The sequence below is a fragment of the Choristoneura fumiferana genome, chromosome 16 (assembly GCF_025370935.1).
Source record: "Choristoneura fumiferana chromosome 16, NRCan_CFum_1, whole genome shotgun sequence".
Classification (NCBI taxonomy): Eukaryota; Metazoa; Arthropoda; class Insecta; order Lepidoptera; family Tortricidae; genus Choristoneura; species Choristoneura fumiferana.
In genome coordinates, this window is record NC_133487.1 from 1,419,106 (window position 1) to 1,445,611 (window position 26,506).

At 41.0% G+C, this 26,506-nt stretch overlaps 1 protein-coding gene across 1 annotated transcript; it reads left to right on the forward strand.

Moving 5' to 3' along the window:
* adp (WD and tetratricopeptide repeats 1) lies at positions 1-24,730 on the forward strand. Its single transcript, XM_074099307.1, has 14 exons — positions 1-472; positions 554-665; positions 4,452-4,630; positions 5,725-5,920; positions 7,722-7,839; positions 9,443-9,552; positions 11,475-11,636; positions 12,200-12,327; positions 14,739-14,886; positions 15,503-15,599; positions 16,968-17,130; positions 18,809-18,977; positions 19,970-20,128; positions 20,938-24,730. Exons 1-13 carry the CDS (start codon positions 225-227, stop codon positions 20,126-20,128), a joined length of 1,989 nt encoding a protein of 662 aa, XP_073955408.1. The 5' UTR covers positions 1-224; the 3' UTR covers positions 20,938-24,730.
* The last annotated feature ends 1,776 nt before the right edge of the window (positions 24,731-26,506 follow it).

The following is a 26,506-nucleotide window of genomic DNA, read 5'->3' on the forward strand; positions in this document are numbered from 1 at the left end:
TAGTTTTCAATGGCTGGCAATTGACGACAGCTGTTTGACAGTTCGCTTTTATTTTCTATAGAAATTATCTCTTCATTATAAAAAGCTTTTGTCCCGCAATTTGTTTATTTGAAAATAGTATTCGAAAGTGATTTTTTGTTCCACGTTTGTTGTAAGAATTCGAGAGATGAGGGTTAAAACAGATTGCACTATAAATAGATCGAGCCGCAGTTAGTTAGTGTTAAATGTCTGATTGTGATGATTTATCAGACTTAATGAGTGTGAATCCGGCAGCCATGGGTAGGAGAGAGGAACCCGCTTGGGCCAAGGGGACAGTGGGTCTGATGGCGGCACGGGAGCAAGGGTACGTGGATCGGCAGTTCCAGAACCGTCTAACGGTGACGCGCAGTATGATCGACAGATTAGGCCTGGAGACTGAGCTGAACGGCCATATGGGCTGCGTGAACTGCCTGGAATGGAACCATGATGGATCGTAAGTAATTTTACACCCACATAATACTAAAAAAACAATTTATGTGACCTAAATATCTAACATTAAACACTTTTAACGCAGTGTGTTGGCATCGGCTTCTGACGATCTCCATGTTATACTCTGGGACCCGTACCGATACAAACAGCTTCATAACATTGCAACTGGGCACACAGGAAACATATTTTCAGTGAAGGTAAGCAATAAGGCTCCTATATCTAGATTATGGAAGACTTATAGATATACCTACACAAATGTTAATCAAAACAATGCTTTTTCATAGTGACTAATTAGCATATATTATTGAACAAAAATGAATCTGCTTTGTGCTGATCAATTATTATTTTGTTGTGTTGTTTTTATTTGTTATACTTAGGGGCTGTTTCACCATCCACTGATTAGTGTTAAGTGCCGGTTAAATGTGATGCCGTCTCTGTCTATTCGAACAAAACAAATAGAGACGGCATCACATTTAACCGTCACTTAACACTAATCAATGGATGGTGAAACAGCCCCTTAATCTATTTATTATTTGAACGTTGACATGCTCCCATTTGCCATTTTTTGTTGCGATATATTTCAATGTTAAAAACTAAAATGATTGCTTATTATCTTTATTATTGTTTCTAAAATAATTGCATTTACAAAATCAAAATTCAATTTTTAATTTATTTTTTAAACAGGTTACCTATATCAATAGATAATGAAGTGGTATCACTATGGCTCATACCATACAAAATTTACCTTGATTGACCTCAACTCAACTTGTCACTTTTAATTGTAGATTCAATTAAGAATAGATATATATTACCATTTATTATTATAGCAGTTTGCTAAGTACTCTATTATGACTCAATTCAATACAATTTTTAGAAAAATATAGCTCCATGGAAACTATTGAAGACTCTATTATGATGAACAATTTGACTACTTATTTAAATCTCATTATCTATTTTTAGATGTATAACATAGTGCATTTATAAATGTTATAGACAACATTATCTAATTAATACTATAGTGTTATAGGACAACTTGATTGAAACTGTACAAAATGATATTGATTATAAATAAAAGGTATTATAAAGAAAACCCTGTTTAAGAGATATGCCTAAAAAAGCCCCCATAATGCTATTTAAAAGTTATTCTAAGTATGATTTGATTGTACACTGTCAAAATTTCAGTTATATGGTTCTCCACTCATTGATAAATTATATGTGACAGATAAATAAATCAGACATGTTTAATCAGACAAAACAAACAGGGACAGCATCACAGACAACAGGCACATAATATTATTATTAAACAATGAGTGCTGACATAGGGGGTTAATGTTGAAAAACTATCAACTATCCTTAATAAAGATGTTATTAAAAAGTTGCATGTTTTAAACCCACAGTATAGCCCTAATCATAGTAATCCTCTGATCCACTTCCAAACAAAAATATTCTTTCTTTCATCCATAAGAAGAAATGAAATCTGTCAAAAATAGATACACAAACATTTACAATTACCACAGCACTAGCTCATTTAATTTCTGTGTTAAGAAGAATAAAAGTGAAACCTAAACTCCAATTCAATAGAATCTGACAATCCTGTAGACACTTCCAGCCTACTAATATAAACACCGGGTTGCCTAAGGCTTTGTGATGGGACTATTATTCTTTTTTGATTCCTTATAGATGATAATTGCAACAACAGGGACATATATAATCAAGTGTGCCCACGATAGGGTGTCTTAAATATGTAGAAAATTGACAGATTCTATTGAATTGTACTTTACATAGTGACGTTAATATATCAATCTCAATTTGCAAGTCATCCTATGACTAATATGTTTATTGTAATGTCTACCCTAAATTTCTCCGAATTGTTGACATTTGTTTATGCAAATTAAAGTCTCTCTCTTTCCAAAGGCACAACATGAATGCTTGATTAATATTCTTAATAAACATATATTGACACCACACATCCGGCATGTTCAGAAAAATATAGAGTAAGATGTGTTTCTATTGGATTTCTAATGTGACATCTCTAGCAATGTTCCATCTCTACTTACGTACTCACAATGTAGATTTTCCTAAAACTGTTGTTGATATGTTAGGATTTTATTCTCTTTGCCAGTTGATACCCATAAAAATGATAAATCAATATGTAATTATGTGGCATGGATTGGAGTCAAATTTAATTCCACATGGATTCGTTTGAATTTATGGTTGCGTTTTTGATAAAACAAATAATAATGATTTGGAAAGTTCATCAAGTTCAGATGACATCTCTCACATCTGTCATCTCTTTCGAATTCCCGCCACGTGACAGCTCACTGACCCACTAATATTATGTGGGCGGAGCAGGCGGTGTGGTTGCGGACAGTGACGTCATATGACGTTGAAAGATCGCTCGTGACGACCACGGGCCGTAGGTGGAATGATACAGAGCATAAGCGTGCATTGGGTGGGTCAATTCCAGGGTAGGTCTTGAGGTTGGCAACTCTTGTAACACCATTATGATTGGGTTTTTGGAGTCTTTTTGAACCAGAAAAAGAGACCAGCACTGGGAATCGAACCCAGGTCCTCAGCAATCCGTGCTGCGTGCTAGACACGAATGTTTCCTATGCATACATATCTCAGGTTGCTAATTTCTAATATGCTACTTAAGCAGCAGCACTAGCGACATCTATATTTCGTCCCAGTGCTCTTTTTCTGATTTTTCTGTGCATTCATGTCTTAGTTTGTATTTTCGATATGGTTTCACGGGATACCCGCAAAAGTAACAAATTTGGAGTTGAAATAAAAAATACAAAAAGACTCCAAAAAAACAATCATAATTTGATTGCTTAGTAGCGACATCTCTTGTCTGGGTGAGCGGTTAGTTCCGAAAGAATGTGACGTCTCTCGACGAAACATAGATGTCGCTGGTGCTGCTGCTTAAGTAGAAATAAGCAACCCGAGATATGATATGATATGTATGCATAGGAAAAATTCGTGTCTAGATTCCTGTTCAGCAGTGGTGTAGGGGTTATAGCACGCAGCACGGATTGCTGAGGACCTGGGTTCGATTCCCAGTGCAGGTCTCTTTTTCTGGTTTTTCTGTGCATCCATGTCTCAGTTTGTATTTTCGATCTTGTAACATCCTCTATATCGTTCCACTTAAGGCCCGTGGTCGACGCTAGCGATCATGCGTCGCGCCCACATCGCCCACAGAATATTGGTGGATCAGAGTGGGTTTTCACAATGACAGATGGGCGACGTGTCATCAGAACTTGAACTTTCCGAGACTTGCCTCTCATTCATTTTGTCATAAACGCAACTATAAATTCACGGGAAACCATGTTGAATTATGTTTTTCTCCAATCTATGTGAAATATTTATTTACAACTCTCACAGCACGTTTCTATTCTACCATGCCGCCATATTGCGAGCATACAGCGCTCAAGACGTGCGTTCCACTTATAACATTCGTCTACAACGCCCGTTTTACGTTAGTGGAATGGCAATGAGGGCTATCGCGAATGAATTCGCCGCTAGAGGCGCTAGTGTAGCGTGAGGTCTCCGAAATGTCAAATCTCATAGTTTTTGGGTGAGCTACGCGGGTTTATTTATAATAAGATTTTTTTTGTGAATATTTTGCATAACCTGAAATTAATTATGGCAATTATGCGTTACGGGGCAATTAATGTCTGTGTTTTGAGACAGTTTTGTCTTTCGAAAACTTTTGTCCTCCCTTTTTTTCCGAACAAAACGGGACTAAGCAACACTGTGGTTGCTGGATATTTTGATGGTACGGTTTTAAGGTGTTTTAAATATGATTTTAATCTAAACTTTGTTTTAACGCCCGTAATAACAGACTCTGAAAGCCACACTTAAAAACCTCACGCAACAGTGCGCCATCTAGTGAGACAAATAACGATAGCCCTCATTTCAGCGGTCGTGGGCGTTGCGGACGTTAAGTGGAACGTAATGATCGAGTGTATTGCCTCCCTTAGTTCCTGTCCCCGGAGCTGGTGGCGACGTGTGCGGCGGACGGCACGGTGCGCGCGCGCAGCGTGTGCGGCGGCGCGCCGCTGCTGGAGTGCTCGTGCCACTGCGGCCGCGTCAAGCGGCTGGCCGTCGCGCCGCACAACCCGCACCTCATATGGTCCGCCGGAGAGGACGGCCTCATACTGTGAGTGACACGTCCTGGGTTCAAATCCCGGCTCATGCCACTGACTGAAATTTCTCACCAGTTTTACATCGATTAGTACATGTCATGTTATGACAGCGAGATAATGACATTCACTCATTCTATAAGCCGTGGTGGCCTAGTGGTTTGACCTATCGCCTCTCAAGCAGAGGGTCGGTGGTTCAAACCCCGGCTCGCACCTCTTGAGTTTTTCGAAATTCATGTGCGGAATTACATTTGAAATTTACCACGAGCTTTGCGGTGAAGGAAAACATCGTGAGGAAACCTGTACAAACCTGCGAAGCAATTCAATGGTGCGTGTGAAGTTCCCAATCCGCACTGGGCCCGCGTGGGAACAACGGCCCAAGCCCTCTTGTTCTGAGAGGAGGCCTGTGCCCAGCAGTGGGACGTATATAGGCTGGGATGACGACTCATTCATTTATTTCATTCACCTTTTGTGCAATCAGTTGTGAAACAGGTATCCTAACCCTGCCGTCGCTTTATGTTTTTGGAATAATCATGTATGTTAGGAAGAACATATGTGATTTTCCCACTAACGTCGATAATCCAAAGGCTACTAGAAACACAGGGAAGCTTAAAGTTCCATCTTACAGACTGGCTAAAACCAAAAAGTCGTTTCTGAGAAATTGCGTTTTTATAATAAAATTCCAAAAAATATTACAAGTGAAACGGATACAAAAGAAGACGTTAATATCAAAGGCGTGTTATAAAGTTAATGATTATATTATGGACAGGGATATTTGGAAATAATTCCGATCCGCATTAACGATCCCTTCGAATAGCGAACCTACTGTGTTAAAAATAAAGTTGTGTTAAATAGATATCATTTAATAATATTGTAAATCTGTTTAAAAAAATATACCTCGTTGAGTTTCTTGCCGGATTCTTCTCAGCAGAGGTTTTTCCGAACCGGTGGTAGATTTTTTTTGACATTCACAAGTGCTTGTTATAGCCTAATAAAGATATTGACTTTGACTTGAGTTCTTCATGACGTGTGTGTAATCATTCACTTCAACTCTCGTGGCACTAGGTACCTATATGACGTTGATGTACCAGACATAGCAACCTATTCACAGGCAGCACGACTTACGCACGGCGCACCGCTGCAGCTCGGCCAACGTGCTGGTGAATCTGCTGAACCACCTGGGCCGCTACGCGGAGGCCAAGTGCGTGGCGGTGAACCCGCGCCGCCCGTATCAGCTCGCCGTCGGCGCGAACGATCTGTATGTGCGGCTGTATGACACACGGATGATCAAGCTTAGCAAGCTGCAAGTAAGTTTGCTATAATGTACTATGGAATCCTTCAAAATGTGATCCAATGTTTTGAGACGACCAGATGGCCTAGTGGTTAGAGAACCTGACTACGAAGCTTGAGGTCCCGGGTTCGATTCCCGTGTCGGGGCAGATATTTGTATGAAAAATACGAATGTTTGTTCTCGGGTCTTGGGTGTTTACTATGTATTTAAGTATGTATCTATCTATATAATTATATTTATCCGTTGCTTAGTACCCATAACACAAGTTTTGCTAAGCTTATTTTGGGACTAGGTCAATTGGTGTGAATTGTCCCGTGATATTTATTTATTTATAATGTGGAACCTTTGCGCAGCATCATAGTAACAAGCATTGTTTTTTTTTATTGAGCAAACGAGAAACGAGCTTCACTATTGGGTGAAATATACTGATTTGTATTGCTTCTTTGAATATTCATTGAAAACTACAAATTAAATTAATTTACAAAAATCACTAATATGTACAATTAAAACTAACCTGTTCATTTTGTTTTTACCCGTCGTAGGTATGCACAGCAGCTACTTTAAATATTAGAAATAGCAAATTGTACGCAATGGAGGCTTACTTTTATTTTAGAAAACAATACATTACTTTATTCAAGGATTTTTAAAAAATCGTCTGTCTTAACTGGGACTCGAACCGGTTAAATGCGACAAAAAGATCGCAAGGGTCTTTCATGGTGATAGTTAGTTTTCATGGCCTTCCATTATTTTGATTGCGTTTGTGATTTAGATATAAATAAATCTGTAACCCTTTCGAATTTCGATCTGCATCATAGAATATGAGTACGACATGTTATTTTTTGTCGCATTTCACCGGTTCGAGTTCTGACTGAAACAAGCGACCTCTCAAAAATCCACAAATGCAAAATTTAGGGGCTGTTTCACCATCCATTGATTAGTGTTAAGTGACGGTTAAATGTGATGCCGTCTCCGTCTATTCGAACAAAACAAATAGAGACGGCATCACATTTAACCGTCACTTTTAACACTAATCAATGGATGGTGAAACAGCCCCTTATTGTTTTTAAAAATAAAAGAAAAAATAAAGTCTCCTTTACACAGACTGTGCTATTTCCAGTATTTTAGGTAGTTGTCATTCATGTGGCATTCGATCTTAACACCCTGTATCGAGGCCGCACTGCGGCTAAACCGCCGCGGTTTTTAACCGCGTGTCTTTTAAATCAAGTAAACTTAAAACCGTCATGTGACCGCTTGCATTATACTCTACTAGCTTTTGCCCGCGGCTCCGCCCGCGTGGTATTCGGTTATCGCGCGCTGTTCCCTCGGCAACTGTGCATTTTTTCTGGGTCAAAAGTAGCCTATGTCACTCTCGGGGCCATAAACTATCTCTATGCCAAAAATCACGTCGATCCGTCGCTCCGTTACGGCGTGAAAGACGGACAAACACACTTTCGCATTTATAATATTAGTATGGATTTATTTAAATCAAGATACTAAGCGACACTAGCGACATCTATGCTAAACACCACTACACTACACTACCCTTGACCCGTGACTAAATAGGAAACAAACAAGCTGAGATACATATCTCACCACACCACACCACATGGTGCAGGGAATGCCGGGGACCTGGGTTCGATTCCCAGCGCTGGTCTTATTTTTCTGGTTTTTTTCTGTGCATCCGTATTTTCCATGTTAATAAATAAGAGTATAGTTTACTTGATTCACAAAGTCCGCGGAAAAAAACCGCAGCGGTTTGGCCGTAGTGCGGCCTAGCGCTATAGTGCGGGTACAGTATGTGTGTACGGGGGCTGCAGGTAGTGGTGCCGGGGTCGCGCGTGTCGTGGGAGCGGCAGACGGTGCGCTGCGCGCGCGCCGGCGCCGGCGACCCCGACCACAACATCCCGCGCGCCGCCGTCACCTACTTCGCGCCAGGTAACGCCCCAAGCGCCGCCCCCCTACTGGGCCGGGGTCGCGCGTGTCGTGGGAGCGGCAGACGGTGCGCTGCGCGCGCGCCGGCGCCGGCGACCCCGACCACAACATCCCGCGCGCCGCCGTCACCTACTTCGCGCCAGGTAACGCCCAAGCCCCGCCCCCTACTGGGCCGGGGTCGCGCGTGTCGTGGGAGCGGCAGACGGTGCGCTGCGCGCGCGCCGGCGCCGGCGACCCCGACCACAACATCCCGCGCGCCGCCGTCACCTACTTCGCGCCAGGTAACGCCCCAGCCCCGCCCCCTACTGGGCCGGGGTCGCGCGTGTCGTGGAGCGGCAGACGGTGCGCTGCGCGCGCGCCGGCGCCGGCGACCCCGACCACAACATCCCGCGCGCCGCCGTCACCTACTTCGCGCCAGGTAACGCCCCAAGCCCCGCCCCCTACTGGGCGGGGTCGCGCGTGTCGTGGGAGCGGCAGACGGTGCGCTGCGCGCGCGCCGGCGCCGGCGACCCCGACCACAACATCCCGCGCGCCGCCGTCACCTACTTCGCGCCAGGTAACGCCCCAAGCCCCGCCCCCCTACTGGGCCGGGGTCGCGCGTGTCGTGGGAGCGGCAGACGGTGCGCTGCGCGCGCGCCGGCGCCGGCGACCCCGACCACAACATCCCGCGCGCCGCCGTCACCTACTTCGCGCCAGGTAACGCCCCAAGCCCCGCCCCCCTACTGGGCCGGGGTCGCGCGTGTCGTGGGAGCGGCAGACGGTGCGCTGCGAGAAGGATCTCACTACCACATTATTATCCATCCCAGCCTATATACGTCCCACCGCTGGGCACAGGCCTCCTCTCAAAACAAGAGGGCTTGGGCCATAGTTCCCACGCGGGCCCAGTGCGGATTGGGAACTTCAAACGCACCATTGAATTGCTTCGCAGGTTGTGCAGGTTTCCTCACGATGTTTTCCTTCACCGCAAAGCTAGTGGTAAATATGAAATGTAATTCTGCACATGAATTTCGAAAAACTGCGAGCCGGGGTTTGAACCCACGATTTACATAAATGTGCCAAATTTGCCAGACAACGGGATAGGTGAAACTAAATAAAAGCTTGTAAAAAAACCGCTAGATGGCGCCATTGTCTTGCTCGAGATTTGCACATTTAGTTACGACAATCCCAAACATGACACTAATATCAAACTGGCTTCTAGTCCGGCCAGAATCTTCTCCGCAGGACGGAACTCTTCAACGGTTAATGGCATCGACTTGAAATTTGGTATGCAAATGTAGTTTGGGTGACAATGCAAGTACAGTTGTTTACAAGTTGTGTACAAGTTGTTTTTTTTTTAATGTATGATGACCAGATGGTCTCAAAGGAAGACCAGCGCCGTTCGCAAGACCGACAGATTGCTGATTTGGGACCATTTCGTGACATGCATAACTTATTTTTTTTTATCCATTGTTCTCATGTTTGTCACGAATAAATATTTTCTTTCTTTCTTTCTTTCTTTCTTACAGTCGACAAAAAGTACAGTCAGCAAAAAAGCTTGTATTAAAAATTATTTTTTTACCAAAAACTTATAAAGAAAACTTTGTGATGTGTTTGTGTACGTTTGCAGGGCACTTGTCCATCGAGCCTAACGAGCACAACTTCCCCAAGAAGGCGACGACGTACGTCGCGTTCAGCCACGACGGCACGGAGCTCCTCGTCAATCTCGGCTCCGAACAGGTATACTAACTAGCGTGTAAGGTAATATACATTCGGTATTCCGAACGCAGTAAATCCATACAAATCTATGGACCTTACCACATACAAACGGTAGTTTTCCGTCCGAAGTATTTTAGAATACGGTATTTGACAACTCCTGAATTTGCCATATCTTAATATTATTATGAAAATATAGATGCACAGACAGTGTTTAGCGTAGAGAAAACTGAAATCGGTTGAAAATTGGATTTATAGTGATTTTTTGAAAAATCTATATACCTGACTCTTTCTCAAACGCTTTTCTCTATGCAGCAAGTATGGCGGTACTGGCGTGTGACGTCACATGCCAGTATGTCTTTCTCTGTCTAATCTTGAATTTCAAACCTTTATAACTTTGTTATTTGTAAAGGTAGCTTAAAAATTGTTTCTCTATTCGATAACAGGCATTGCGAAGTTTTAATTTAAAAAACATATACATAATAGTCGAATACCGTATTCGGTATTCCGTATGGTGGCCTGTGCGTACAGAATTAAAATAACGTATGTAAAGTAATTCCGAATGTATGTTGCCGCCCTTAACAAAGCCTAGTCTAGACTTGCAAGAAAAATGGTGCAAGTTGTATTACATTGCGCGATCAGAGAAGGAAGCGAGTTTGAATAGATCAATTAAAAACACAGCAATGTAACTACAATGCAATTTGTATGTGTGTACTTGCGTTTGCTTGCTCTAACAATCGATCCCCATCTATGAAATTTGGATATTGAGTGCTTAAGGTATAACTTTCCCTGTCAGAACAGTAACATGTCAGTACTGTTAGTACAGTGAAAAATATACCTTACGGAAAATGCTAGTTACGCGGTATTTCAGTATCACCGACGGTATCAAACGTCATAATTTTATGAAATTTCACCTCAGTTTCGTCATACTACACGGTTAAAACAGATTTCTTGAAATAAAACAAAAACTAATTTGCGTTAAGACAGATTTAACTCCAAGAAAATGATTCTCTCCCTATGGACGCAAGAGAATATTTTCTTAGTAATAGCAGAAAATCTTCTTAAAAATTTTTCATTTCTTTTTGCTTGTATTAGGTACCTATATTCAAAGAATATCTGTTATGTTTGTTTGTTAAACCTTAAATTATACATTATAGTAACTTTGAGTAAAAATTGTATGTGACTGAGTGCGTCAACTCCTACTGGTTCCGACAGAATATCAGCGCTGTGACAGCAATGCTGTGCCGTGACAACTTAATTTTTTTTTTTTTTTATTCGACTGGAGGGCAAATTTAAATATGTAACAATTTGAATCGTTTGTTTATGTAGAATTGTCATGGCATGTTTGTGAATAAAGTTTTTTTATCTATCTATCTATCTATTTGTTGCAAGAGAAATAAATTTCATCCAAGAAAACAGGTTGTTTCAATTAAGAAACCGCTATTTATACAGTGTGATAAATTTCTTCTTCATATGAAAACTTTTTTTATTTCTTAGAGAACACGAGCAAATGATAGATCTCTATCGAAGTAACAAGTCATTGATTTGAGATAATTTAAATTTGATCCAAGAAGATTAAAATTTCTTAATTCAAGCTAAATCCATATGGATTGAATTGAATAGAATTGAGAAAAAAATTGTGTTAGAAATAGATAAGCAGTTTTTTTGTTTTAAAAATATTGCATTAGCCTAAGTAAATATATTGCTGTCTTCTTTGAAGAAATCCTTTTTACCCGTGTATAAAATTCGATTTTTATATATTTTGTTCGGAATGATATTAGAAATCACTGCCTTTATTGCCAGACACTTTGTAGGGTTGCAACTCCCTGCCAGACAGCCCTAAAATATGTTTAAACAGACGCCTGACAAAATTGGATCTTGGTTCATAATGTTTGAGCAAATGATTGACTGATTGATAAACACTAAACAAACAACTATTTCTGCAGATATACTTGTTCGACGTGAACAGCGGTCGTCGGCCGGTGCTGGTGGAGAGTTTCATAATCCAGCACAATCACGCGCACCGCACGGCCGCGCCGCCGCCCGCCGCGCCGCCGCCGCCCGCCCAGCCGCCGCTGCCGCCCCACGTCAAAATACTGAAGGACCGGGTAACTAGCTTGGTGCTAGCAGGCTCGATATAAGTAAAGTTTAGACGAAGCCAGTAACGCTAACGCCTGTCCCCAGAATAGTGTTCTAAAAAAAGTTTCTTTTCTGGAGTTAAGAAAAAGCAATGAAAAAAACGCCCCCGACGCACGCAAAAACTGGGCCGCAGGGGTGTTATAAGTTTGACCGCTATGTGTGTCTGTCTGTGGCACAGTAGCTCTTAAACGGGTGGACCGGTTTGACGGTTTTTTTAAATTGAAAGCAGGGTTACTAGCGATGGTCCTTAGACATGTTTCATCAAAATCAGTTCAGCCGTTCAACTAAGTCGGGGGTTTTCCAACTTTCTGTTGGTTAGGTTATTTTTTCCTAAGTTGTTTTTTAAGTTTGATTCGATTGTTATTTGTCAATGAGTTCATATTAATATTCGGTATGCATTCAGATCACAACCCCCCTTTTTTTTGATACACCCAAAAAATTCCTTATGCACGCGTGAGATCTTACAATCCCTTACTTCCCGGCCTCTGTAGTAATGTACTATTTTTACCCAAAAACTACCCAATTGTTTCAGGCGAACGAGCAAGTGAACAAAGCTAATTACGCGGCGGCCGTGGAGTTGTACAACGCGGCGCTGGGAGAGAGCCCGCACACCGCCATACTGTACTCCAACAGGGCCGCGGCGCTCATGCGACGAGGCTGGTCAGTAACCTTTACTTTTTAGGGTTCCGTACAGTCACCAGCACCAATATCTGACACAACAAGCGTGCATAAATATCTGATACGACTATTTCTAGGGCCGGAAGGACGTGCCAGATATTTTTGCACGCTCCGCTGTGGCAGATATTAATGCTGGTGACTGTACCACAAGAAACTATAGAATTGCAAAAAAATCTTCGCTTCAGTTCAGTGGACGGGGAGTTTGTAACTAGCTTAAAAATTCATACTAAAAAAGGAAGCCGAGTGAGGACGCGCAATGAAGGAGAAGAACGGGAAAGCTATGCGAAAACTTCGTTCCATATTACTTTCTCGCTCCGTCCCGCTCCAGTGAACAGGCAACCTAACTTACAACGATCGGCTGCATAGATGTACTTCCAACGAACTTCTATAAAGTTAATCGCTGCAAGTTAAACTGAGTCTGCGAAGTGTCCTCCATTCGCAGTGGAAGTGCATACGGCTTTTGTTATTTTAACTACGGTAACATTAGTAGATTATTATCGTGGCATGGAAGTAGGCAATTGCTGGCTGAGTATAAGTATTAAACGGACGAGTTTGCGGGTCCGTTTAACTAATACGAAGCCACCAATTGGGATGTCCCAATTTTTGACAACATATAATAAATCGAAAACCATTTGGAGAAATAGGCTTCGTGAAGCGTTTTCAGAAATCAGATTCCAAAAATGTGATAAACTGATTTAAATAAACAAAATTTAAGTAATGACCCTCATTTGACCCCTGGAGTATCTCGTCACAAAGGCAGTTATAAAGCAGGTCTACACTCTTAAGCAAATTGACAGTTTGAAATGTTCCTGTCCTGCTTATAATAGTAAAGAGTGACAAAGATAGAACTTTAATCACATGATGCGCAACTGGCCTTAAACAGTTGTCATTTATCGTAAAGTCCGAAATGTATACGAGTATTTACAATGTATTTTTACAAATTAAATTATTAAATTACTATGTTACAAGTAAATACAAAAGAATTTCAATATCAGATTTTTAAAAAGATATCTATTTACTATCACACCATTAAATAAACAAAGGAATAATCGAAGCTAAAAGAAGAGAAATAAAATAAAACTATTTGTCATGGTTCATTTAGGACCCTGAACCGTGCTTGAATTATTGTCAAATTGTAATGCCACAGATTATGTTATGTACGACCTGAATTTTTCCAGGCAATGGAATGTGGCTGTCTCACTGTGACGTCATCCAGCGTATTTCGTAAAAAAATTATAAAAAAATAAATACTCATCCAAATTCAAAATCAATGAAAATGGTATCTTAAAATATCCTTTTCAAAAATAAGATAAAAACTATAGGTAATTTTTTTTGGTTCATCCCAATTGCTATTCCAGCCGAGACTAATATAAAGCTTTTCTCAAAAATGCTAAAGGATAAAACTATTGCGATGGACTTTTTCTCAAAATATCTTATGGCATTTAATTTTATTCCAATGAAATTTTTATGCTACAACATTAAAACATGCTTTTCCGCCTTTTTTCATAAAAAAAAAACTGCAGGTGTGCTTTTCCACCGAAAACACTACAAGCTGCTTTAGACACAATAAAATAAGTCCGGAATTCCAACCAATCGATACTGGCCATTTGAGCTGGCTGTATACGACTTGTACCAACATTTCCATGGCCGTTTTAATTTTTTTTAAGTTTAAGACTCGACAATAATGAAATTTGTATGCGACATTGCTGTCGAGTTAGCGAGCCAGCAATGTTTTTTAACTTATTAATTTTTCGCTGACCCTAAACTATGCACTTCACCTTTTTATATGTAAAGAATTTTTCTCAAAAATGTCCGTAAAAGTTGACATTATTCTTTACATATCAGAAGGTGAAGTGCATAGTTTATGGTCAGCGAAAAATTAAAAAGTTAAAAAGGTTGCAGGCGCGCTAGCTCGACAATAAGTCACAATTTTTTTTTGATGTTAAAAAGGCCATGGAAATGTTGGCACAAGTCGTATACAGCCAAGTCTAATGGCCGGTATCAGATATTTTGTTGGTACTCCGGACTTTTTCTACTGGGTCTGAAATAGCTTGTGGTGTTTTCGATGGAAAAATACACCTACAGTTTATTTTTAATGAAAAAAGGCGGGAAAGCATAAGAAAAATATTGGAATAAAATTAAATTTTATAATATATTTTGAGAAAAAGTTTATTCTATTTCAGAATTATTCACCATTTTTGAGAAAAGCTTTATATTAGTCTCGGCTGGAATAGCAATTGCTGGCTTCGTATTAGTTAAACGGACTCGCAAGCTCGTCCGTTTAATACTCATACTCAGCCAGCAATTGTCTACTTCCAGGCCACGACAATAATCTACTAATATCAACTCGGTAATTTTTGAGAAAAACCATGTAACGTTAACTTGTCGGTCAGGTCTGGCGACACGTACGCCGCCATCAAAGACTGCTACCGCGCCATCAAGCTGGACCCCACGCACGTAAAGTCGCACTTCCGGCTCGCCAAGGGGCTCATGGATCTCAAGCGAGCCCGCGAGGCGCACGAGTGCTTGCTGTACTTTAAGGTACGTGTAATGAGAGAAGCAACCGGTCTAAGGAACAAGTGCTCTAAGAAGCAACCGGTCTTAGTAGCTGAGCAAGTGTTTTAAAAAGCAACCGGTTAAAGTAGCAAGTGGTCTAAGAAACAACCGGTTTAAGTTGAAAGTGGTCTAAGAAGCAACCAGGCTAAGCAGCAAGTGATCTAAGAAGCTATCGATTTAAGTAGCAAGTGGTCTAAGAAGCAATCGGTCTAAGTAGCAAGTGGTCTAAGAAGCAATCGGTCTAAGTAGCAAGTGGTCTAAGAAGCAATCGGTCTAAGTAACAAGTGGTCTAAGAAGCAATCGGTTTAAGTAGCAAGTGGTCTTCGAAGCAACCGGTATAAGTAACAAGTGGTCTAAGTAGCAAGTGGTCTAAGAAGCAAGTGGTCTAAGTAGCATGTTTCCTTGTTCATTTCCTGGTTCGTCTTATTTAATTCTATGACCAAAAGAAGACGGAGCTCCGCGTGGCGGATGGCCTATTCCGCTTAGCACATGAAATGTTGAAAAAATAATCTTTTGGGTAAAATATAAGAATAGCTGACCCTTTCCAAGCTTTGATAATTATCTATCAAATGGTCTTAATTACGTGAATGTTGCTTTTTAGGACAAATTTCCCCGCCACAACGCCAGCCACGCGGTGTTCCTGTTGCAAAAGGACATCAACGTCGCTTTAGACACTGTGGACACTCAGCCAGATGAGGGTAAGTAAATATTCTCTTTTGTTGCCACTTTAAATTTGTACAGTCGAGGAAACTGAATAGCGTACCAGGAACCTTTAAATATTGAATTTCACTATGATTTCCTTGGCAGATGTACAGTCGGCATCAGATATTTCTGAGTGGCCAAGGTGGTCAAAAATATCTGCACTAGCACTCTATTATTAAGGTATTAGAGTTCATGTATCGATATTTTTGATCGCCTTGCCCACTCCGAAATATTTGATGGCGACTGTATGAACTGTATAACACTACTAGCTTTTGCCCGCAGCTCCGCCCGCGTCGTATTCGGTTATCGCGCGCTGTTCCCTCGGGAACTGTGTATTTTTCCGGGTTAAAAAGTAGCCTATGTCACTCTCGGACCCATAAACTATCTCTATGCCAAAAATCACGTCGATCCGTCTCTCCGTTACGGCGTGAAAGACGGACAAACACACAAACACACTTTCGCATTTATAATATTAGTATGGATATGGATATGGATTTAGTTCAAAGGTGCAATTTAGTTTCTTTGACTGTACCTTAGGTAGATTGTAATGTCATAGTCAGTCATATAAGGGCTCCTAAGGCAAGGATTGTATTTCATATCCTTTGAAGAGGAGCGCCAAAGTTCGCATACTCTTCCTAATCCTGCTGTGAAGCAGCAGTGCTTGCACTGTTGTGTTTCGGCATGGAGTGTAAGACAACCGGTGAAATTACTGACACTTGAGGTATCCCATCTTAGGCCTCTAGGTTGGCAACGCATCTGCAATCCCCCTGGTATTGCAGGTGTCGTTGGGCGGTGGTGATCTCTTACCATCAGGAGACCCACTTGCTCGTTTTCCGTCCAGTCGAATAAAAAAAAAACTTCGCTGGTCATACCGTAATTTTTGTCCGAATCATCGTTTGTTATAATTTTTTTGCCACTGAAAGCTTAAATTTTTCTGAAAATTTTAAATGGTCATGCTATAGAAAACTATAGGTTAGGTTAGTTTTATAAAAATTCTGAACAATCATTGGATTCAGAGAAAAAAGAGTTATGACAAACGATCATTCGGACAAACGTTACATTCGGACTATCAATAAGTATGCGAGCAGATATGGACCCCCTTTGAAGACTTGATTGATAGAAAGAAAGAAAAACATTTATTCGTGACATTTTACAAAACAAAGAAAAAGAAAAAAGGAAATCAAGACAAATATTGTCACGAAATGGTCCCAACTCAGCGTGATGTCAAACTTGCGGCCGACGCTGGTCTTCCGTTGGAACCATTTAGAAGAGTTAAAAGTATACATCAACAATGAACTCGACAGCTAAAACAATTTTTTCACAATACAAAAATCTAGTAATTCCAGTAATTGGACTGATTGCAGCGCCGGGCGAGGCCGAAGAGAACCAGCCGACGAGCGTGCTGGAACGGCAGCTGCGCGCCGCGGCCGTGGACTACTCGCAGCGGTTCCTGGGACACTGCAACACCACCACCGACATCAAGGAGGCCAGCTTCCTGGGGCCCGACGCCAACTTCATTGCTGCTGGGTGAGACGATACCTTTATTACTCGCAGCGGTTCCTGGGACACTGCAACACCACCACCGACATCAAGGAGGCCAGCTTCCTGGGGCCCGACGCCAACTTCATTGCTGCTGGGTGAGACGATACCTTTATTACTCGCAGCGGTTCCTGGGACACTGCAACACCACCACCGACATCAAGGAGGCCAGCTTCCTGGGGCCCGACGCCAACTTCATTGCTGCTGGGTGAGACGATACCTTTATTACTCGCAGCGGTTCCTGGGACACTGCAACACCACCACCGACATCAAGGAGGCCAGCTTCCTGGGGCCCGACGCCAACTTCATTGCTGCTGGGTGAGACGATACCTTTATTACTCGCAGCGGTTCCTGGGACACTGCAACACCACCACCGACATCAAGGAGGCCAGCTTCCTGGGCCCGACGCCAACTTCATTGCTGCTGGGTGAGACGATACCTTTATTACTCGCAGCGGTTCCTGGGACACTGCAACACCACCACCGACATCAAGGAGGCCAGCTTCCTGGGGCCCGACGCCAACTTCATTGCTGCTGGTGAGACGATACCTTTATTACTCGCAGCGGTTCCTGGGACACTGCAACACCACCACCGACATCAAGGAGGCCAGCTTCCTGGGGCCCGACGCCAACTTCATTGCTGCTGGGTGAGACGATACCTTTATTACTCGCAGCGGTTCCTGGGACACTGCAACACCACCACCGACATCAAGGAGGCCAGCTTCCTGGGGCCCGACGCCAACTTCATTGCTGCTGGGTGAGACGATACCTTTATTACTCGCAGCGGTTCCTGGGACACTGCAACACCACCACCGACATCAAGGAGGCCAGCTTCCTGGGGCCCGACGCCAACTTCATTGCTGCTGGGTGAGACGATACCTTTATTACTCGCAGCGGTTCCTGGGACACTGCAACACCACCACCGACATCAAGGAGGCCAGCTTCCTGGGGCCCGACGCCAACTTCATTGCTGCTGGGTGAGACGATACCTTTATTACTCGCAGCGGTTCCTGGGACACTGCAACACCACCACCGACATCAAGGAGGCCAGCTTCCTGGGGCCCGACGCCAACTTCATTGCTGCTGGGTGAGACGATACCTTTATTACTCGCAGCGGTTCCTGGGACACTGCAACACCACCACCGACATCAAGGAGGCCAGCTTCCTGGGGCCCGACGCCAACTTCATTGCTGCTGGGTGAGACGATACCTTTATTTTATTTTTAAGGTTGCGTACCTCTTAACTAAAGGAATAACCGTGGTAGGAAGGAAGATTTTTTTTTAAACTTGCACGGCGTGCTGTGTCAATAGATTTCAATAGAGCAGAGAGCCGCCTTTCGCAGCTCTGCACTATTAAGGTCTGTACACACTACACCGTAAACGTAATAGGAACGTAATGTAACCAAAAAATTTACTTTGGCGTTAGAGGATAAGAAGTGTATCGGCACCGTTTTCGACCCTTCGTGCATGGCACGTGAGTCTCATACTTTTCAATACATAGAATATATTTTTGCCCGACACTTTCCTATAACGGTCATGGTGCGGTACGGTGTAATGGGTACCTTAAGATGACACGAAACAAGTACGCCGCACGGGCGAGCGATTTAGTGGAGGCCCTTAAAGTGGTAGGAGGAAAAAAAGTCAGTAAATAATGCTTGTTATTCGTAGTTCTGACGACGGCAGCATGTTCATTTGGTGCCGCCGCACCGGCAACATCGTCCGCTGCCTGCGCGGGGACGAGTCTATAGTGAACTGCGTGCAGCTGCACCCCGCAGCGTGTCTGCTGGCCACCAGCGGCATCGAGCCCTGCGTGCGGCTCTGGAGCCCCCGCCCCGAGGTATGGGCCCCCCAACAGGGTCGCCCGGCGACATCGTGTCCTGCTTGCATCAGATCGGATCGGAATATCCGTTGGATTTCTTAAAAGCTACATTGTTTCATTAATGTTGCATAAAAAAAACATCCAGCCCAAATTTCATATCTTTGATCTTAGCAATGAAAATTTTAAGATCCCTGATTTGGATCCATTCAAATAAATAAATGATTGGATTTGAGAAATCCAATGGATATTTAGTATAATCCCGAAATTTCAATTTAACAATTATGTAAAAAAAAAACCAAAACTTAACAATTCTTTCACATAATTGTTAAGTTATGGGTTTTTTTACACAATTGGTAAGTTTCTCATACAAAAAAAAACGAAAATCATGTAGAATTGTAGCACTTGTAACTTTTATAAAATAGGGGCCAGATCTAGAAGTTTACGCGGGCATAACCGCAAGTATGCCAGTGCACTATATCATTATTATTGAAATTAATGTAAATATTACACTACAATCCTGGTCTTACTTGTTGAGGTTTAACTGTTTCGAAAATGGTTAAACTGATCGAGTGTTGCCATTATTTCCAGATTGAAAGTTTCTTTGCGAACTTCCTTCCGCTGGCGTTCGCGTCGTCATAGTGTGTTGTATGTTTTTATATGTTTTAGTCTTTAAATGGGTCCCACTGAAAAACAGCGCTGCGGCTTGCCGTAACACTATGCTGAGTGGGACTCACTTTATTCTATTCGATGTTATTTTTATTTTTTCCGTCTAATGTATTTTTACACTGCGCGCACTGGGCCCGCGTGGGAACTATGGCCCAAGCCCTCTTGTTCTGAGAGGAGGCCTGTGCCCAGCAGTGGGACGTATATAGGCTGGGATGATGATGATGATGATGATGAATGTATTTTTATGTGTATCGAATATGTGTAAATAAATGTTTCTCTCTCTCTCTCTCTCTCTCTCTCACTATAAAATATTGTGAGTCAAAGCAATGTACTGTGATTGTCAGGACGGCGTGGAGGAGCCCCGCGTGGTGCTGGACGCGGGCTCGGCCGCGCACGAGAACCAGCGGCGCATGCGCAGCGACCCGTTCGAGGCCATGCTGCTCAACATCAGCTTCGCCGGCGCCGACCGCGACCTGCACTCGCCCGCCTGCCGCGCCAGCTAGGTACCCAATATACCCAACCACCTTACTGTACACTCAAGGGCAAACATATCGATACGGCCAAACTTACAACAATATGTATACACGACTTTATGCACTTAACATTAAGGCCGTGTATACATATTTTTGCAACTTTGGCCGTGTCGATATCTTTGCCCTTGACTGTATAAAAGAACACCTAGGTGTATACACAAAACTAGACAAGTGAATACTCAATAAGCTGAGTCTATGAACAATTAGCTTGATGTTTAAACGACTAGCTAAGTGTAAACACAATCAGCTAAGTTTTTAAATAAACAGCTAGGTGTATACACAAAAAAATATACTAAGTGTATACATAAAACTATCAAAGTTATAAACAACTAGCTAAATGTATAAACGACCAGCTAGGTCTATAAACAAACAGCTAGGTGTATACATAACCTGCTAAATGTAAAAACAACTAGCTAAGTGTATCCAACCAGCTAGTTGTATAAACAACCAACTAGGTGTATACACCACCTGCTAGATGTATACACAACCGCCCAGATCAACTGTATTTTAACAACTAGCTTTAGCGTCTTCAATTCGATTTTCCATAAGAACATTTTTCACCCCTTTAGGGGTTGATTTTTAAAAAGGCTAATGTATTTTTTTTTGTTTATTTATAACTTTTAAATTTTACATTTATAGCTTCAACGGGTTCTATTTTCTATAAAAACAAGATCCTTTTCTTACCTCCTATGGGTTGAGTTTCCAAAAACCCGTCCTTATTAAATTTCAAGCTCTTAGCTTTTTGCTGAACGTTTTTTGGATATTTCTTAATTTTTCAGGTAATACATGTGATAATGGACATACAAGATGCGGGCGGCATTGCTCGGTATAAAGGATTCCTTATAATCGTCACCAAGTCAACTGTAAATAATTATTCATTAGTGATATACGCGGTGTCGCTTTTATTGTAATTGCGGCATTTTTCTAAAAAAGATGAGAATAAAACTGAATAAAAATGAAGTAAAAATAAAACGTGTAAAATGAATTCCCGAAATGGATTATGCCTTTTTATGGGCAGTGATTTTTATGTTAATATTAAGTATTAGAGAGTAAACGAATTTTTTTTTTTAGAAAAATGCCTACGAATAATACTCGATGAACTAAATAATGAGGGTAAAATATTGATTAACAAAGATACGCTTTTCAATGACGATAAATGAATCTTATTATTTCTTCACCAGGCTTTGACAGGCATCTTAATCTTAACTTTACAAACTTATTTAGTTTCACCTGTCCCGTTGTCTGTTTGTAATCAAATCTTGCAAGTTAAATTCGACCAGCTTCTAGTAGTGGGATTGACTTGAAATTTGGTATACTTATGTAACTTGTGTGATAATACAATAATCTGGTAGTGACATCCTGGTAGTCTGGCCAGGATCGTCTCCACAGAAAGGAATTTTTCAACGGTTATTGGCATCGACTTGAAATTTGGTATGCAAATGTACATGTGGGTGACAATACAGTCAGCAAAATAAAAGCTTGTATTAAAAATGTAATTTTTACCAAAAAACTTATTTTTAAACATAACTTCCAATTTTCATGCACTGACCCGAAGATAGTCTACCAATTTATAAAGTATTTACGCGAAGTGATCTACATTTTCCAAATGCATGGCAACCAATCTGGGCAATATTCCTGACTAAAGTACATTACAAATACACGCCACATACGCTCGGAATTCCAATCGAATCGGATTTCGAATCGAAATTCCGAAACGGAATTCCGTAAATGCATCACACACATACGTTGATTTCAATTCTGGAGGCACAGGCCATCATACGGAATTCCGAATCAGAGAAGTTCTAACGGAAAACTACTGTCCGTATGTATTTACTGCGTTCGAAATGAATCTGAAGATAGAAAGAGATGCGATATGAATGCGATAGCGAGCGCCTGCGCGTTGGACAATACGGGCTTTACAGTGGATACACTATTTTTGTCATTTAGTTGACCGAGTATTATACCTTAAATCCACTGGCCTCCATTATAAGCACGCTGCACTGGCTGGATGTTTACCGATGAAGTTATGTTGATGATATATTCGGGTATTCTTTATTTGAAATACTATTTTTTTATTTAAATTTTTTTATTTTTATATTGAGCGTCACAAAATCTATTCATTTTTATAAAGAAAAAAAGTTCTTTATTTTCCATATAATTTTTATGCGTTCGTTTTGTGACAGGTAACTGTATGAAAAAAAAATCACAAGTGACTTTTTTTCACAAAATGAAATAAATTGATTTTTGTCCCAATTAAGGGGCTTTTTTGTTGATAAAAATAAACAATACTCGTGATTATGAAAAACAAAAACTGGTGCGCGTCCACGAAATTGAAGCTAGAAACGGGACGATAGCGCCGCCTGGCGGAAATCTTCGACACTAAGTTGACAATTTCAATTCTCATTACGCTTTGCATCGATGAACTGTGATATATCGTCACTACTTTGAAAAAAATCTCGTATCATTAAAGCAATGTTCATTAAGTTCACTCGGAATGATCATCGATTTCGAGATACCAGCTTTTTTCAAAGTAGCGACGATAAATAACCTTAGTATTTCCATTCCTCTTATTTATGAATTCTGTGGTTAGAGCAGAGCCGTTATTTTCTTGGAATCACAATTATTTTCACCACTTCTTTCCAACCGTATGAGACGAGGGTAGAAAGAGTTGGTGAATGCGATAGCAAACGTCAGCGCGTTAGACACTATACTACGGCCTCGTATCTGTTGTACTGCTACTGTTTCAAAATGAAGACTTCTCTTCTTTTTTTTTTCTTGTCCTTGATCTGTAGACAATATGAGTCGCTTAACTTCAATCTCGGGTAAATCCAATTCTGTTTTTTTTTTTAGATTTTCGTATTAAGAAAAGGATAAAAAAACTAGTTTTGTTACAATTGTATCGATTAAGTATAATTCCGTGAGGTTTTTGAAAAAAATACAGTTAAAATCATAATATTTTATAAAAATCAGATAAATTCATATGACAGTTTTTTTTTCAAATGTAGGTAAGCCCATCCAAGCCAATCAGCGAAAGGAGTTTTTTTTGACAGTTTTTTTTAAATCTAGAATCCAGAATCCAGGTCTGTTAAATCAAAATTATACAAATCCACACTGAGTTTTTTAAAAGATAGATAAATTGCAATTGATTATATCCAAGAGAAACGTCGGGAGACCTTTGCTCAGATTTAAGGACTGCGCTAAGCGAGATATGGCCGCCTTCAAAATTGACCACCTTGACTGGGAAAAGTTGGCGGAGAAACGCACAGATTGGCGCGGACGTGTATTGGAGGGTCGTAAGTATTGCGATGAAGCCCGGCACAAGGCACTTGCTGACAAGAGACAGAAACGACACCAAGGCGGTTCTGCAACAACATTCGCAGACTTCTCTTGTCTGGCCTGTGGACTGTTCAGTCGCTCTCGCATCGGTCTGGTCAGCCACCAAAGACGTTGTGCACAGGCAACACGCCAAAATTCGTCTGGAACAGACGCGTAGGTCTGATCATCATCATCCCAGCCTATATACGTCCCACTGCTGGGCACAGGCCTCCTCTCAGAACAAGAGGGCTTGGGCCATAGTTCCCACGCGGGCCCAGTGCGGATTGGGAACTTCACACACACTATTGAATTGCTTCGCAGGTTTGTGCAGGTTTCCTCACGATGTTTTCCTTCACCGCATAGCTCGTGGTAAATTTCAAATGTAATTCCGCACATGAACATGAATTTCGAAAAACTCAGAGGTACGAGCCGGGGTTTGAACCCACGACCCTCTGCTTGAGAGGCGATAGGTCAAACCACTAGGCCACCACGGCTTTAGGTCTGATGATGACATTTAATGAAGATGTCGGTCTCTGGAAACCACATTTCACGTTGTATTGTGTAATTTCATTGTATTATTAGCATTTGAGTCAGTGCACATTTATCCGCCTCGGTGTGCATCGGTGTATCAATTGTAGTCAATTATCAAATAAATCATTACTTCAGTAATCTGCCATATATCAATTCGACTATCATCCAAAACTCGAAGGTAAATCCAATCCACATTTTTTTGTAAAAAATGAATTTGCCGAACAGGATCGCTTTAGCCATAATAAAAAAATACTGCCTTTCAAATCATCGTATAACGTTATATCACCTTTTTTTTTTCAATTATCTCTCATAGAGTCGATTTATCTGAGTTTGAAGTTGGTTGGTTTTTTAGAAAAATATGGCTCTGTCCATTGGAGGACAATTTTGCCAGTGTCTAGTAGGTTTTGCCTTTGTACGGTAAAAAAATTCTAGAAAACGAAATATGAGAGGTAATGGTGGATGAACGATGACAGCGCGAAGTTAAGCGATTCATGTAACTGTAGTTTTCTTTGACACAGCCAGCCAGCGTTCTGGCATAATGGAAGTCAGTGCCTAAACCCCCTAATATATTTTGATGTCTGTCTCTGGGGTGGTGCTAAGGTTTGAAAATGGAACTGTAAAGTTTGTCATCTCATTCGTTATGTTGTGTGTAAAATAAAAGCGCGTGCAAAAGCACGAATATGGTATATATTTTTTAGAATTAAACACGGAACCGTTGCAGAGTTGTTTTGGTGTTTTAATTATCGCCAGGCTTATGGAAGCTGAGAGCAAATGCCTGGGATACACGAGCTTAGTCTTCTTCCAGTTTGGATAGCGAAGCTAGAATTCTGGCTTCGTATTTACAGAAAATAAAGCCCCGGGTTCACGGTGGATGCAGGCCGCTTCCAACCGAAGCAACTGGAGGTCTATGGGGGAGGCCTATGTCCAACAGTGGACGTCCTGCGGCTAATATTAGAATTATGAGCAGAAATAGAAACAGTTATGTATACAAAAGAGGCTAGAGTTGCTAGCCTGCTAACTTACTACTATGCTATATTAGCTTGAAAAAATAGCCTGCTGTATCTTGATGATTTCCCCAGGCTCAGCATTCCGTCAGAAATTAATATAAAATCGGGCAAATGAATGTCCATTGGGTTACTTTTCTTTAAAGTAGTAGGTATCACAATAGTTCTACTTAAAGTATCGCACCACAATACAATGACTTATATGATATGACTGCATAATATAAAAAATTTTTTTTTGGAACACTCTCAAAAAATGTGTTTTCTGTTTACACAGATTTGACTGTCAAGCTTATAATTTTTTAATTTATTAATATTTTATGAACGAACTGTACCTATTTAGAATAAATATAAATCTCGTTCAGAAGCAAAAATGCTGTATTTTTCAAAAATGAAAAACCGTCTTATTCATTGATCTCGCGGGTCGAAGGCTGATCAGAGGCGGCACTGCCTGTCGCTCACGCTGTTACAATCGCAATCACTATCTACCGCTTATAAACCAGGTTTTTCTTGATTTTAGTTAACTTTGACAAACGATTCAGTTCATAGACAGAAACTACCTGGTAAAACTACTTTTTTACTTACTGGTAAACTACTTTTTGCGATTTTTTTTTATGTCACATAAAACTTTTTCTTTGTAAGAGATCAAATTGTATGTAAAAAAAAAACTCACTTATTTAATCTTTTCTTGCCAAATATATGTGAATGAAAATACTTTAGTAAGATATTTTAAAAAAGGCCAAAAGATTTTATTAACGACAAATATGTGTGAGTTTCACAGTTACTTCAAATAAATTGATTATTATTATAATTTATAAATCAAAAACCCTTATATTTCGTTTCACTGTGCATAATCTCAATTTTGATTATCTTTTAAAACAGTAAACAGTTAAACTGGTGTCTTGGAGAAATTAACTGCATTTGAACAGTGAATGCGATTGCGATAATGCGTGTTTTACAATAAAAATTGTGTTCCGTTTAAAGCGGCTCTGGCGTTAATGACGCCACGTTATTGATGCCGTAAAAAACTGGCCATAAGGTCACTATTTAAAAGATTGATATGGCCAAAGTTACAAAAATATGTATACACGACTTGTTAATTTAACATTAAGATCGTGTATACATATTTTTGTAACTTTGGCCGTATCGATATCTTTTTAGTCAAGTGTGTGTACATTGTTCTGCACTAAGTTACGTGGTGGCATTAGCGAATAAATCTTGTTACCAAAATGGTAAATTCGTTTTTAAAAGAACAAACTCTAACCCCCTTATTCATAAAAGACAATCAAACCTATTTTAGTTAAAATGCCGCTAAAATTCGTTTGTCCTTATCTGTCACTTCGACATTTGTATTTGTTAGAAAGGGACAAAGCATTTGTTAGTTAACATAGGCTTGTTAAGTTTTATGAATAAGGGGGTTAAAGTTTACCGTCATCTGTACGAGCACAGCAGTTCAACGTTAGTGACGCTGCGTCAATATAGCTATGTTACACGCTGACAT